Below are 13,192 nucleotides of genomic sequence, written 5' to 3'. Positions count from 1 at the left end.
GGGACACATGCAAACAGTTTGATTTACAATTCAGTTAGCCACACTTGGATGGATTTAAGCCAATTTACTCAATCAATTCCAATGGGATGAAACATCTGAACTCTTTGGATTTAACTGAATTGTGGATTAGGTCGGACGACTAGTCATGTTTGGGTTAAGCTACAAAATTCCCCTACTGAAACCAGCTTCATTTCTTCTTCCTTAAGTTAAATAGTTTCTGTGATACTGAATTCCACAGGAGAAATAGCAGCGCCTACAGAACCCAAGGCACGTTCTTTAGTGATATGTGTGTTTGCTTTTTACATATGTATAGATACACACAAATACACACTTATGCATTTAAGAATGTCAAAAGTGCTGTACCTCCAGCAAGGATCTTCTCCTCCAGCTCACTCATCTGCTTCCTGTAAGCCTTCAAAGCAGCTTCTTTGAAAGAAGGCCGAATTGTTTTTTTCACTGGCATCTGAACAGGGACTTCGGGGACATTTTGATTTTCATCTTCCTGCGCTTCTGCTTCTGTTTCAACAACTGTATCCTCTGTGAATTCCATCACATCACCATCAACCACACCGGCATCGAAATAGCCGTCAGGAGTGTCATCCTCTTGCGAAACAGCGCAAGGGCTTTCGTACGGAGTCTGCTCTGGCTCGTATTCCTGGACCAGTTCCTCCGATTCATTGGTACTAGTTCTGTTCTCCAGTTTAGCAAGAACTTGCTCCATGACTTCCACATAATCCGTTTCATTCTCTCCAGCTGGCTCACTGTAGTCTTCCTCATCCTCAGCTTTGTAGTAATAAGGCTCTGTGTAAACGTCTGAATCCAGGGTTGTGCTGGATTCGTTAGCAGTGGATTGGGACAAAGTCCGAAACCTCCCCATAAAAGATGACCCGCTGTCCTCGTATCCACTCAAACTCTGTGTGCTTTTATTCCATACCACTTCCAAGGCTGACCTGGCCCGCTGCAGAGTGTTTCCAAATTTAGGAAAGCTGAATGTCTTGTCCGAAAGGTCAATGCTCAGCCTGCTATGCCAAGACTTAGGAGGTGCTTCCTCAGAGTCGTCGCTTGGAAGCTCACTTTGGCTTCGGTACATCATGGGCTTCCTGTTCTGGTTCTGATACAGAGTGTTGGCATTGGTCTCCTGGTAGTCGTCATACTGGCCAATCCACTGGCTCTCGGCTTCGTTGCTGAACTGTGGGCCAGAGGGAGAGTTGCTATCCAGGGCGAAATCATAACTTTCTGTGTCATACTGGAGGTCAGAAATCTGACCATAGTCTACCTGTTGGTCAGAAGAGCTACTCAAGTCATAAGCCACTTCTTGTGTTGATGAATCTAAACCCAAGTCCGTGTTCTGTTCCAGCTGATTCCAGTCTTTCCATGGCGAAAGATCATCTTCTAAGGAGACTTGAGAGTTGCTGTAATGACTCCTGTCTCCAGACGCACACATGATCCCATTGCTGAGCCCACTGTCAACCGTTTCTGTGTTCTCCGCTTCATTCTCCACCCTGTAGGGCTGGCCACCTTGACTGAACGTCTGCTCTTGTGAACCACCCCCCCAGCTGGATGGGTCGTCATGTGTCCTCTGCCAGAGTTCTCGATCAGAGGAAGACAAGAGAGAGCTGCCATTGGTTCTGCTGAAGTACTGATTCTCTGAAAAGTCTTCGGAGTATGACTGGCAGAGTTTAGTAAAGTCAGATTCAGAACGGCTGAGCTTAAGCGTTCCAAAGTCATTCTGCGACTGCCAGAGAGGGGTCATGCTGTAGTAACAGCCGCCCTTGGACTCTGCCTGTAGGCTCTCAGCCCCTGGTGACTCTTCATTATCATTTATTTTGTTTGGGACAGTGTTACCATCTGCAGCTCCTTTAAGGATTCTGCTATCTGAAGACTCCTCTCTTGCCTTTGTGGTACTTCTTTTCATTTGTGGTGCTGATTTGGATATCTTTGCATAACTGTTCCGGTTTATATCCGATTCCAGTTCCCTGTCACTGCTGTCAGGGGATTCCCAGGCATGTCTTTTAGTTTTGAGGTCAACGGGCAGCAGTTTCATGTCCATGCTCTCGTACGTCTGCGATGACGGCAGACTTCTGTCCTTTCTCTCTTTAGTCTCGTGAGAGATGATATCGGTTGAAACCCCAATGCCAGTTCCTTTGAGCTTGTAAGATTTTTTCAAAACTAAATCTCTTTGCTGGGGCGTTTCAAAGTACACAAGAATGGGTCTAGGCTTGGCGTTGGGGCATTCCCTGTGGTGCCCCACCCGCTGGGCAAATTCTATCTTCACAGGATTGGGGCTTTCAGAGAACCCCATTTTCTCCACTAGAGTTCTACACACCACATGCTCAACATTTTCAAACTTCTCTTCTGGGACATTGAGAAACCTCAGGCTGGCTTTGCTTCCCGTGTGCCCAATCTGTTTGATGTAATCATGAATGTCCCTCGTCTCCCTTCTGGACTGGACGAAGCCCGTCCGCAACTGCTCGATCTCGCTCTGCACGACTTCCACACTGCTGGAGATCTCATCGATGGACTGCTTCAAGGCATTGACGTGCCCCCGCAGCTCAGAGAGCTCGGTTTCAATCTGGCTGATTCCCTGAAGCTCCTTGAAAATCATTTCCATCACATCGTGGGTCTGGCTGATACAGCCTGTGGAACTGAAGCTGGGTTCGAGGGCGCTGGACTTGGGGGCCCGAGCTGTTCTGTCCAAGGACTTGCTCCTGAGGCCCCAGGTCTTCTTCCATGTGCTGAGCTCGGAGTCCGAGGAAACGCACTCCTGGCTCTTCTTCCATTTCCGCAGCTTCCGCAAGGCCCCGAGCTTCAAGCTGTGCAAAGTGCGCTCGCCGTCAGAGCTCCCGTCCGAGGGGGCGAGGCTATTGAGGCTCTTCCGGTTGCGTCTCACCGGCATCGTGTGGGACGAATACGCTTGGTCCTTACTCGGGCCCTTGACTTCGCTTAAGGACTCTGAATACGAGCTCTCGTTGGAAGATAGATCTTGGAATGGGTCCTCATTGTTATTTGTCAAGAAAACACCCTTCTGCAGTCCGTTTGCAATTGCCACCCGATAGCTGAAGGTCGGGGAGAGGGAGAATTCTTTGTTGCCTTCCTCCTCTTCGGTGGACAAATTACGGGCGGAGGAGCACTTGGCAATCTTTTTGACCGTGCTTTTCAAAGTGTTTGAGAACTTGGGATTCTTTATGTGCCCAACCTGGGGAACTTCTTGTTCGTGTTTGCTTTGACAGCTCTCTTTCTTCTTTGTACTATTGCCCAATTTCTTTGTAAACATTCCTTTGTAAATCTTATATATGTAGGAAGAGATCAGGCTCTTAAAGAGAGCAGAAACCATGGAGGGTGATTTCAGTGGGCCTTTTCCCACAGAGATGGCAATTTTCTATCCATGAGAATGCTGGTTTCCAACACAGTCTTCAGGCGGTCATCGCGCTGACAGCAGCAAGGGTTAATCCTGGGCGCTGGCACCGTTTCTGTATAGTCTGACAGCAAATCAGTAGAAACCAATTCCTGAGGGAGGTCCACAGGTGAAGCAAATTTGGGTCCTGATCCCCATCGCTCTCTGCAGCATCTAGAAGGAAAGCAGAGGTGTTACTATGGCTCCCAAACCAAAATTTTCAATTTCACATACGTGCCCAAGAAATGCTGGACACTTGCTCACAGCACCTGACATTTTGCAATATGGGGTTTTTAAGAACGAAACTGATACATTTGAAGAATCTGCTTTTCTTGAATGCATATTAATACAGTCTGTTGATCTTAGGAGAGGCTGCACTGCTGAAGTCTGACTTCCAAACTAAACATGAAAAGCTGATCAAAAGGAAGTTATTTGCATGCAAGAAGTTTTCATGGCACACTTTGATATACTCAGACCTCACACCTTTAAAGTTAAGAGGGATCTTGACTAGGAGGAGGAGAGGCTGTTCGCTCCTACCTACCTGGAAACAAATCTGACTAAATTCAGCAAGACTGAAGTACGCGCAGCCCTTTCGCTCAGAAGACATCATGGGGTAGGCACATTAAATCCAGGAGACTGCCTACAAGTAATTGCTTTGAGGAGTGCACAGAGGACATGTAGGGATACTTGTACATGCGTAACTTTCTTTTTTTAAAAAAAGACACCCCAAAGTTTTTGGACCCTGAGATATCTTTCTGCAAACTCAGCCAGTCGCCAGCTTGGCTGGTGCTTTCCCCCTCTGCCTACGGATTCTTACAGTTCAGCTGTTCTGCCCTTCGCATCGGCTAGAACGGGAGCAGCCAAAGAGCACTTCCTGCAGCCAGGCACCACCGCTGACTCCGGCGATGCGAAGGATGGTTATGCAATGTGCAACTGCAGGCAGTGAAAGAACGGCGGCTCTCAGGCCATGCAGGAAGCAAGCAAAAGACCCTTCAAGATGCACAAATGTATCAGGAAACAAGCTTGCTTCTGAAGGAGCGGACATGGGTATCCACAAAGCTTATACAATAAGCAGCATGTCTGCCTTCCAGGTGTCTGAAGGCCTTTGGGCTGTTTTTGCTGCCAGACTAACAAGGCTGCTGACACCCCCCACCGCCCCCCTTCAGAAGCTGTTACAGTCTTGTCCTGTCAACCCTGTGGATAATATTAATCCTTGAGATTTATCCTTTCCCCACTATTTTAATGCAGGGTGCAAAAAATTGATTTTTGCAATTAACTTTACAGTGTTTAGTACCGAGATTTTTAAATACGGTTTCCAAGCATTTGTCTTGTAAACAACCGAACACCTGAAATGATTGTCTGAGTCAAAACAGCTCATTCAGAAATATCTCATTTGTTCTGCTGCAAGCAGCTTCCCAGAACAGACCTACCAGTGCTTGCAATTTAGCCACAAGGCTTGCAAGGCCCAGGAAAAAGGCAGAGGTTGCATGCATCTAGCTGCTCCCAGCCCAGCCCCCAACCCATTCGTGCTTTCCTAACCATGGGAAAGATTAAGGAGAGTTCAGCGGAGCACAGAAGTCAATAAGGAGTCAAGAAATCCAAGGTAGATCTCAGAAAAGCTCATCGGCACACAGTTCTCATTTGGTAGCACAGACTTCATGTACAACAAAATGAATTCCACCCACCAAAACTTACGGTGGGATGCAGAGCTGAGCATCAGCAAGAGACAGAAGTACAGGTTATGAGCTCTTTGATGGGCACTCACCATTTGAAAAAGACAGTAACACGGGGATATAATGACAGAAGGGTAGGAATGAGGTGGCCTCGGCAGTCTGTGCCAGACCCTGGTGGCTCTTGGCATTCCATGTGGTCAAGAGCCTTCAAATTACCAAAAAATGGGACTTCAATGGGAGTTTCTGAATAAGGAGCTTCTAAACTGACGCATCTCATCCTGACCGTAGGGGTGTCGTTGGAAGTGATGCTCAGGATGACATTTTAATTTTCTTTTTAATGACATTTTAATTTTCCACATCTCTCAATCGAGTGGAAAAAGCCTCATAGATTAAAACAGCAATGAGAGTCAAAATTGCTCCCCATTCCATCTTGCTTTTTTCCTACCGACTTCCGCTCTCATGCAGGAACAAGATTCATAAGTGACACTGGAGAGAAGGGGGAGGGGGGCCTTTGGAGCATTCTCAGATTTAAAAGGGAGCTGTGTGGTGTTTCTACCTAGGAAATCTCTCTTTTTACTGATGGGAGATGCAGCTGCCCCCCTGCTCACTCGGGCTGCCCTTGGGCATTGTCTCCCTCTCACCCATCTGCTTCTGGGCTCCTACCCACCCGCTCCTCACTGTGTGGCCCCTACTTCCCCACGCTGTTCTCCCCAACAGGGCAGGCAGGATGACTCTGCCAAAGCTTGGCCAGGACAACTTCATGTGCTTCTTTCAGGGAAAGAAATCCCCCTGACTCATTTGGGGGAACGAAAGGGGATCTGCAGTAGCAGGGGCTGCCATCCTGCCCCTCTTCTGCTCCTGGGGACCAGCTGCACCCTGCAACTGAAACGGAAGTGACAAAGGCCATCATGGGAAGAGTGTGCTGGGCCCAAGGGAGGACAGCCAGCATCCCTCTTTGAATTCTTCTATATGGGGCAAATGAATGGGTGCAGGAGGAGGGGGTGGATTCAGGGAGATAAGCCACAGGTGGGTGGGGGCAAGCAGGGTGCTTAAGAGCTTCAGATAGGGAAGGAATGGGGGGCGATTTTTGGGAAATTCTGATCTTTTGGGAATTTGGCGAAATACATCAATAGAGTATGTCCTTTTAATACATCACACACAGAAAAGAAATATAGAAGTAAACAAATATCCATCACCTCCTAGCAACTAAAAAGGGGGGGGGGGAGAAAGAAAAACAACAACAAAAATACATTAAAATGTATTTTTGTTGTCTTTCTTTCTTTCTTTCTTTCTCTATCTATCTATCTATCATCTATCTATCATCTATCTATCTATCTATCTATCTATCTATCTATCTATCTATCTATGGTATGTCCTCTTAAGTGGGGGGCAGCTGTCCCCTATTAGGAAAGGGGAATATTTTTAAAACTGGAATACCACGAAGACGCTTCTAAAGGCCAAAGAGCAACACCCCAAGAGGTGTTGACCCTTTGGCTGCTTTTGAGTCTCTCTCTGGTGCTATTTACATTCTTCAGCCAGAAGGGAAAGCGAAAGAGGGACACTGAGGATGCCAAGGATATTCTGGCCAAGGGAAGTTTTGCATTTGCTCAAAGCATTTGCCGTTTCAACAAGTGTGCAAAGGGCTTCCAGCAATGCCTTTTGGCATGATGTCCAGTGCCCAATTAACATGATATTGACAGCTTCACTAATAGGGTTCAGCAGACTTAACCCATTTGAATGAAGTGTGTGTCAGGGCTGGGGGAGTCTGTTGCAAGACTACATTTTCCACCTTCCCTGACCATTGGTCAGGTTGACCGAGACTGGAAGCCAGCATCATCTGGAGTGCTCCAAGTTCTCCGTCTCTCAGATAGGCTATATCCAGGACTTGTGGAAAGAGATGTAGGGAGTCTCTCTTGGTACACCGTTATAAGGCATGTGACAAGTCCCAGAAAACAACAACTGTGAATGCATTTCAAACACCCAGGCATCAGAGGGGGAAAGGCTCCATTCAGACTGGCCCACAGCAGAACCAAACCAGGGGAGAAGTCTTGGTGGCCATAGGGGAAGCAGAGTCCCCAGATGGACCTTGACCCCTGCCTTGAGCAGGGCAAACAAAAGGAACTGTAGGAGAAGGAACTTTGTGCTCAGTTTTCACACTCCAGAGACTGGTTTGGCTTTTCCTTGCGCATGCCACTCACTGGTGTGGGGAGGGGGAAGAAAGCTGTTATTGGATTATCAATAGGCAGCCCTTACCCACAACCTGCTTCAGCAGAAATCCTTAGATGAAAACAGTCAACCAGCTCAGGAACTGGCTGGGAGGTGGAATTGGCTGAGACGACGGGCAGAATCCGGGACCAAGGAGAAGAGTCGGCGGAAGAAGATTGGAAAAAATTTAAAGTATACCTTCAAAAATATTGTAAAATTAAGGATTGTTAGAAAGGTGTTGGAAAAAGAAAATTAGGTGTTTTGGTAGATACGAGATAAAGGATTAAGTAAAAATGAATTGATGAAAGTGATGAAAGAGAGGACGTTAAACTATAGTATTTAAAATTAAATTATTTAAATGAAAATAAGGTTGGAAGGATTTGCTGAAAAAACGATCTGAATTAGAATACAAAATTGGGAGGTGTGAGGAGGTCAAGGAAATAAGTAAAGGAAGAAAGTTATGTAAAGGTTTAATCTGTTCTTTTTTTATTTAATTTTCTTTTTTCTTAATTGAATGTATTTTTATACCTTCTTTTTCTTTCTTTCTGTTATTGTTGTACTCTTTTTTATTTTGTATTATTCTTTTTTCTTTTTGAAATTTTAAATTTTGAATAAATATTATATATATATATAAAAAGGAACTGGCTGGGAGGAATGATAACCCCACACAGCAGAAGGCAGGCACCCACCTGCCCCTGGAGTGGTCTGCATCTGAGCTGAAACCCTCTCTGAGCCTGATCTCCAGCCCTGTTAGGCCAGGACCAAGCTGCAGCCACCAGTCAGAAGATCAGGTGCGCAGTCTGCTGTGGGTTGTCACGTCACTCTGGGGCTCTGATCCTCTGGCTCCAAGCATGTTCCAATGTTGGTTTTAGCTCCCACCTCACCTACAAACTCCAACACAAGGTTTACGCAGAGAAAGATGATGCAAGTTTCTGGGAAAATTGATATTGTCCACTGCTCTCTCTTAGTCGCCCCCACCTTGCCACCAGAACAGGCCACATCAATGAATCCCCGCTAACTGCAGAGTCATGCTGCAAATACACTCAATACCCTATGATGGGGCTGGATTCTTCACTGGATCACAGGGGTCTGCTTGCTCCATCGAGGAGGGTTGGGGAGACTTTGACTCTGGTGAGAAAAACCTGACACGGGTCCAAGACCTGGCCAAAATTAGATGCATTATGGATAAGTGTCTCCAGTCATGTTCTCAAGAGGATACAGCAATAATAGCCACTGCAGAAGAGCCTTGCCAAAAGATTTCCAGATTCACCCTGGGAACCCAATTCTGTGCGAAGAAGCAGACTCCTCCTGGTCCAGGCTGGGTTTGCACACCAGTGGTAGCAGAGGTTCCCCCCTCCCACAATGCAAAACAGAATTTGGGGCCCCAATGTTGGCAGCCACATGACTGGTAGACATTAGGCTCAAAACCAGCTTTTGGGCACATTCCATGGTTTGCTAGTATCACTCAGAAGCGAGAGGCTGAAAGGAATCTTTTGGGAAGACACCCTGAGGACAGCAGAGGAGCTGGGGCACAGGGCTGGCAGGCACCTGGAGCCCCACACAACAGCAGCAGCACACACCCTGCTCCGGCCATATGCCAGCAGGATGGTGGTTTGGTCTTACCCCGCTGCTGCTGCTGCCGCCACCATCCCTTTTCTTGACCAACAGTGACAAGGGGCAGTGGAGACACATTGCTGCCAAGCAGCCCGGCCCCTGCTGGTGCTGAGGCTCCCCACAGCTCTGCGGCCAAGCACAGGGGACTGGCTCAGGGGAGACCCTCTGACACCACCTTCCAGCAGCATCAGGGTTTCCCAGACCGGGAGAAAAGGGGCTTCTGAGGACAAGAGTGCAGAATGAGTGTGCACAGCTGTCCCCTGGGAGCAGAAGGATCTGAACCAAAGAGAAGGGGCCATGCCAATGTCCTAGCAAACCCTCCCCTGCTTAGGAAGGCATGTTTGTCTCCTGCGATGTTACTTTGGAGTCAACTCCGAAGGGTAATTAGGAGTCCTTTCCATCTCACTAATTCGTCGCTTGCTTTTAATGCGCCCTGATCTATTGCCCGCTTCGCAACTCGCCGGCAGGAGACGGAGAGCTCCAACATTAAACCATTTTGCCCGTCCATCGCCTCTTTCGGGGGAGGGGGCTGGGGGCGCAGAATCCCCCCGCCTCTCCCTCGGCGAGGAGACCCTCCAAACTCGGCAAGCTTGCAAAAGGAAAACTGACATCGGGCAACATCTCGACGTTGCTCCTCCGTCCACCGCCGCCGCCTGCCCATCGCCAGCCCTCGATGTGTCCCCGCTCAGGAAGTGCCTCTTTCGCAAAGCTCCGTGGATCCGTCCGGAGACGACTGGGAGGGTGGGGGCTCCACTGACACTGGAAGTCACCATCAGGGGTTCTCTCCCCCCTCCATACTCCAGCAGCTCCCGTAAGAGTCGGGGGAACTATCTCCACCGTGGGAGAGCCCCCCAGCCCCACGCCGGCATTTAACCCCCCCACCCCACCCGCCGCGAGGGGAGACTCCGAGGGAGCTGGAAGCCGACGGCGGCGGCGGGCTGGGCGCCTCTTCCACGGAGTCGCGAAGAAGCCCGCCGCGGCGCCTGCTCCGCCCGGAGTGGCCCCGGCGGCGAGGAGCGGGCAAGGGCGAGGCGTGTGCCGCCGCTGCTCCTGCCCGCCTCGTGGGGACGCGCCGGGAGGGCGGCTGGGTTCCCTTGGGACTCGGCGGCTGCCTTGCCTCGCTCCCGGGGCCGCCGCCGCCTGGCGCCTCCCAGGCCAGCGAGCGAGCGCGGAGCTGCGCGTCTCTCCGCGGCGCTGCCCGGCCCAGCCTCCGCCGTCCCTCCGCCGACTTACCGGGCAATGTACGGTTACTGCGGCGGCGGCTCCTGTCAGCAGCCGGAGCAGGGCGCCTCCACGGCCGGCTCCGAGGAAAGGAGTCCGCGCCGCGCCGCTTCGGTCTCCCATCGCGCCCGTCGCAGCAGCCACTTGCTCGCTCGCCTGCTCGCCTGGCACAGCGGAGCGGAGCAGCGCGCGCCTCGTCTGCCTTCCTCCTCCTCCTCCTCCTCCTCTGCTACTGCAGCGCCTCCGCCTCCTCGGCGCCTCCTCCTCCTCTCTCCCCGCCCGCCCCGACGCAGCCGCCTCCCCCTGCTGGCCGCGCCGCCTCGGGAGCTCCGGGTCCGGCGGCAGAGCGAGGCCAGCCGGGCCCTCCAGGGCCACGTGCCGCCAGCGGGTGGGGGAAGCCCTTTCGCTGCTACGCGCCCTCTCCCACCAGGCGGCTCCCCAAGGCCGGGCCGGGGCTCCAGGGGCCCGCCTGGAAGGGGCGGGGGGCGCTCTGCAGGTTTCTCTTCTCCTGCTTCGGAAAAGGTGGAGGAAACGGGGGTGGGAGGCGGGGGGGGGCTTCCTTCCGAAAACAGCGCTGGCTTGCAGATCCCTCCCAAGCAAGCAGACCATTAGGGATGCCAATAGCAATAGCAATAATAATAGGGAGGAGTCGGTGGGAGCTTCTGCCTTAATACGTGTGTTCAAGGTGTCAAAAGACCTTGTTTTGTTCTTCATTCCGTTTGCATTGCGCGTTCCTGCCCTTGGGGGAATCTGGGGATACCTCGGGAGATGGAGAGAAATGACAGATAAAGCCATGTAATAAACTAGCAGCAACCCAAGGGCAGTTGCGCGTAAAAGGGGAAGCAACAGGCCCCCCCCCCCCCAACCGAAGGCATCCCTCCTCCGGGGGCCGTCAAGGTGGTTCCCTCCTGCACTGTCAAAACGCCAAAGCCGACTGTGGGATCTGGGACAGGTTCAGTCTTCCACTCTGAACGTGTGCAGAGAGAATTTGCACCACTTTGTGCATGCTCTAAAGCCTGCAGCTCTATGCGGGGGAATCGGTGATCTTGGCACCAACGAAGCCTTGGGGAGGTGATGCCGTCACTTCCAAAGTGAGTAGAGAGCAGCCAAAAGAGGAGAAGGCTCTGCCTTCCAGGAAGAAAAGAGGTCCTACAGCAGCTCCTCACATTCCTGGAAAAGGCTGAAGAAGCATATCTCACGTGTGGCTGATGGAACGGTGTTCTTGGGGCAGGCTCCCAGATTTTGAGCTTCATTTCTTCTTCTATCAGTCTGAAAATGTTTCACGAACTGCCAGGACTTTTATTTTAAGTTACATGTAAGAGGGTGTGTGTGTGTGTGTGTGTGTGTGTGTGTGTGTGTGTGTGTGTGTGTTGTTATAAATATATGTGGTGGTGTTTCATTCCTGCCACTCATGGGCTCAGCCTTCCTCTGCAGAAACTTCCCACGTACTTTTTGTGTTGGGGCCTGAGCTCAATTCGGGAGAGATTTGGCGCCTCTTGCCTGGTGCTCTGCAGCTCATGGCTTATAAAACAATCCCATGGAGTATATATGAGCATCTGTTAAAGTCAATTACAAGGTTATTGATCTGCCTTGGAATTAAAAGACCATAAAGAACTAGTCTTGCCAGCCAACTGTCCATTTTGGTCTTAGCAAATCATGTCTGGGGAGTATTATAGGTTTGCACATAACAAGGTTTGGGAGAGGAGGGGCATCCTCTTCCTTGGACAAAAGTTGGTGGGGGAGGGAGGGAGGAATGCAGCTTGACTTACATCTGCAGCGCCGCTGCTTATGGTTTGGTTGACCGAGGTCTTTCGTAAAAAGGCTTTCCCCTCCCTCCAGATCCCCCCCAGCCATGGTAACTTGTCACAATCCAGCATGTTATAACAGTGAGGGCCTCTTTGCTCATGTGGACAGGGCTGAATGGCAGCCTTACAGCCTCATTAGGGACTGACTCTCCCCCATTCACAAGTCAGAAATGCTGAATATGCGTAGCATTTGGATCAAGACCACCAGACCTTGTTGCCCACAGACGGAACAACTAGACTGGAGCCAGGACAACCAGACCAGTTTGTTTCCATGGCAGGAGGAACTTGTGGGCAATCTGAAAACCACCTCTTTCCACGAGTGCGCCTCTTAGGCATTGCTTCCCTGATGTCTAGTTTAACCCAGGCCCTGGAAAGTGTTACTGTTGAGAACTGTTCAGTGCATTAGGGGTGGAAAGAAAATGATGAAGAGTTAAAGTGCTATTTGCAAATGCCTGCATTGCTGCCTGGGCAGGGAGCAGAATTGGAACCTCCTGGCTTCCTAATAAAAATGCTTCCACAGCATGCATACATAGCAGAGATTCCCCCAGACAAATAATCCGACATCAGCTACCAACAGATGACATTTCTATACTACGTAATTAGAGTAATTTCTATACGCTTCACTGCTACAGTGAAATTGCTTTACTACAAGTGAAATTCCAGATGCAAAGGAACTGGGTTTTTCTGCTCTTGACTTTTAGCCTGGGAGGCTGAAGAGTTTGCAGGGAATACAGTTTTTCTCTTCACCTGCTGGAGGGGACCCACGCCTCCATCCGCCCACTAGAGCCCTACAGAATGCAACCGCTGTCAGCATAATTAAGACCAGAGTTGATCCTTAACTCCAAAAGACAACTTTCCAACCTCATCAGTATCACCAGCTTGCAAAACGTGGAACAAAATGTGTGCCGGGGAGAGGCGGGGGGTGGAGAAGGAGCTTTCTTACACATCAGATTCCTTAGCTGGATAGAACTAAGCCAAGAAGAGCTCAGTAATCCCCGGAGAGTAAATAACTTCATGGCAATTTCATTTGCAAAACATTGGAGATGGACGATGGCTCAAGCTGCAATATTACATTGCAGCGCAGGAGAAAAATCACACACACCCCTTCACCGCCTGCCCTTCCGCACCCCTTGCAGGTCAGGATGCGGTCTGGCTCCCATCCACCTCTTTTCTTTTGCATTCAGAATTAGGGGATAAATTGTGTCCAGCTCCTAGTATGAATTCAGTGATGACGGCTGGTTGTGTGTGAGAGCTATCTGTGGCAAATGAGGTGCAGCTAA

The 13,192-nt window shown here is 50.1% G+C and overlaps 1 protein-coding gene across 2 annotated transcripts in view; it reads right to left on the bottom strand.

Moving 5' to 3' along the window:
- UNC13C (unc-13 homolog C) overlaps window positions 1–10,352 on the bottom strand; it is a 135,763-nt gene extending 125,411 nt beyond the window's left edge. For both annotated transcript variants that reach the window (XM_083475499.1, XM_083475500.1), the window contains exons 1-2: window positions 10,120–10,352; window positions 364–3,568 (exon numbers count right to left, since the gene is read on the bottom strand). In XM_083475499.1, the coding sequence (XP_083331625.1) occupies window positions 364–3,334 (2,971 nt within the window). In that variant the 5' untranslated portion in view covers window positions 3,335–3,568; window positions 10,120–10,352. The remainder of the gene's footprint in view (window positions 1–363; window positions 3,569–10,119) is intronic.
- Window positions 10,353–13,192: the final 2,840 nt, after the last annotated feature.

This window comes from Podarcis liolepis (assembly GCF_965112155.1).
Source record: "Podarcis liolepis genome assembly, chromosome: 14".
Lineage (NCBI taxonomy): Eukaryota > Metazoa > Chordata > Lepidosauria > Squamata > Lacertidae > Podarcis > Podarcis liolepis.
This window is presented reverse-complemented; position numbering and strand designations above follow the sequence as displayed.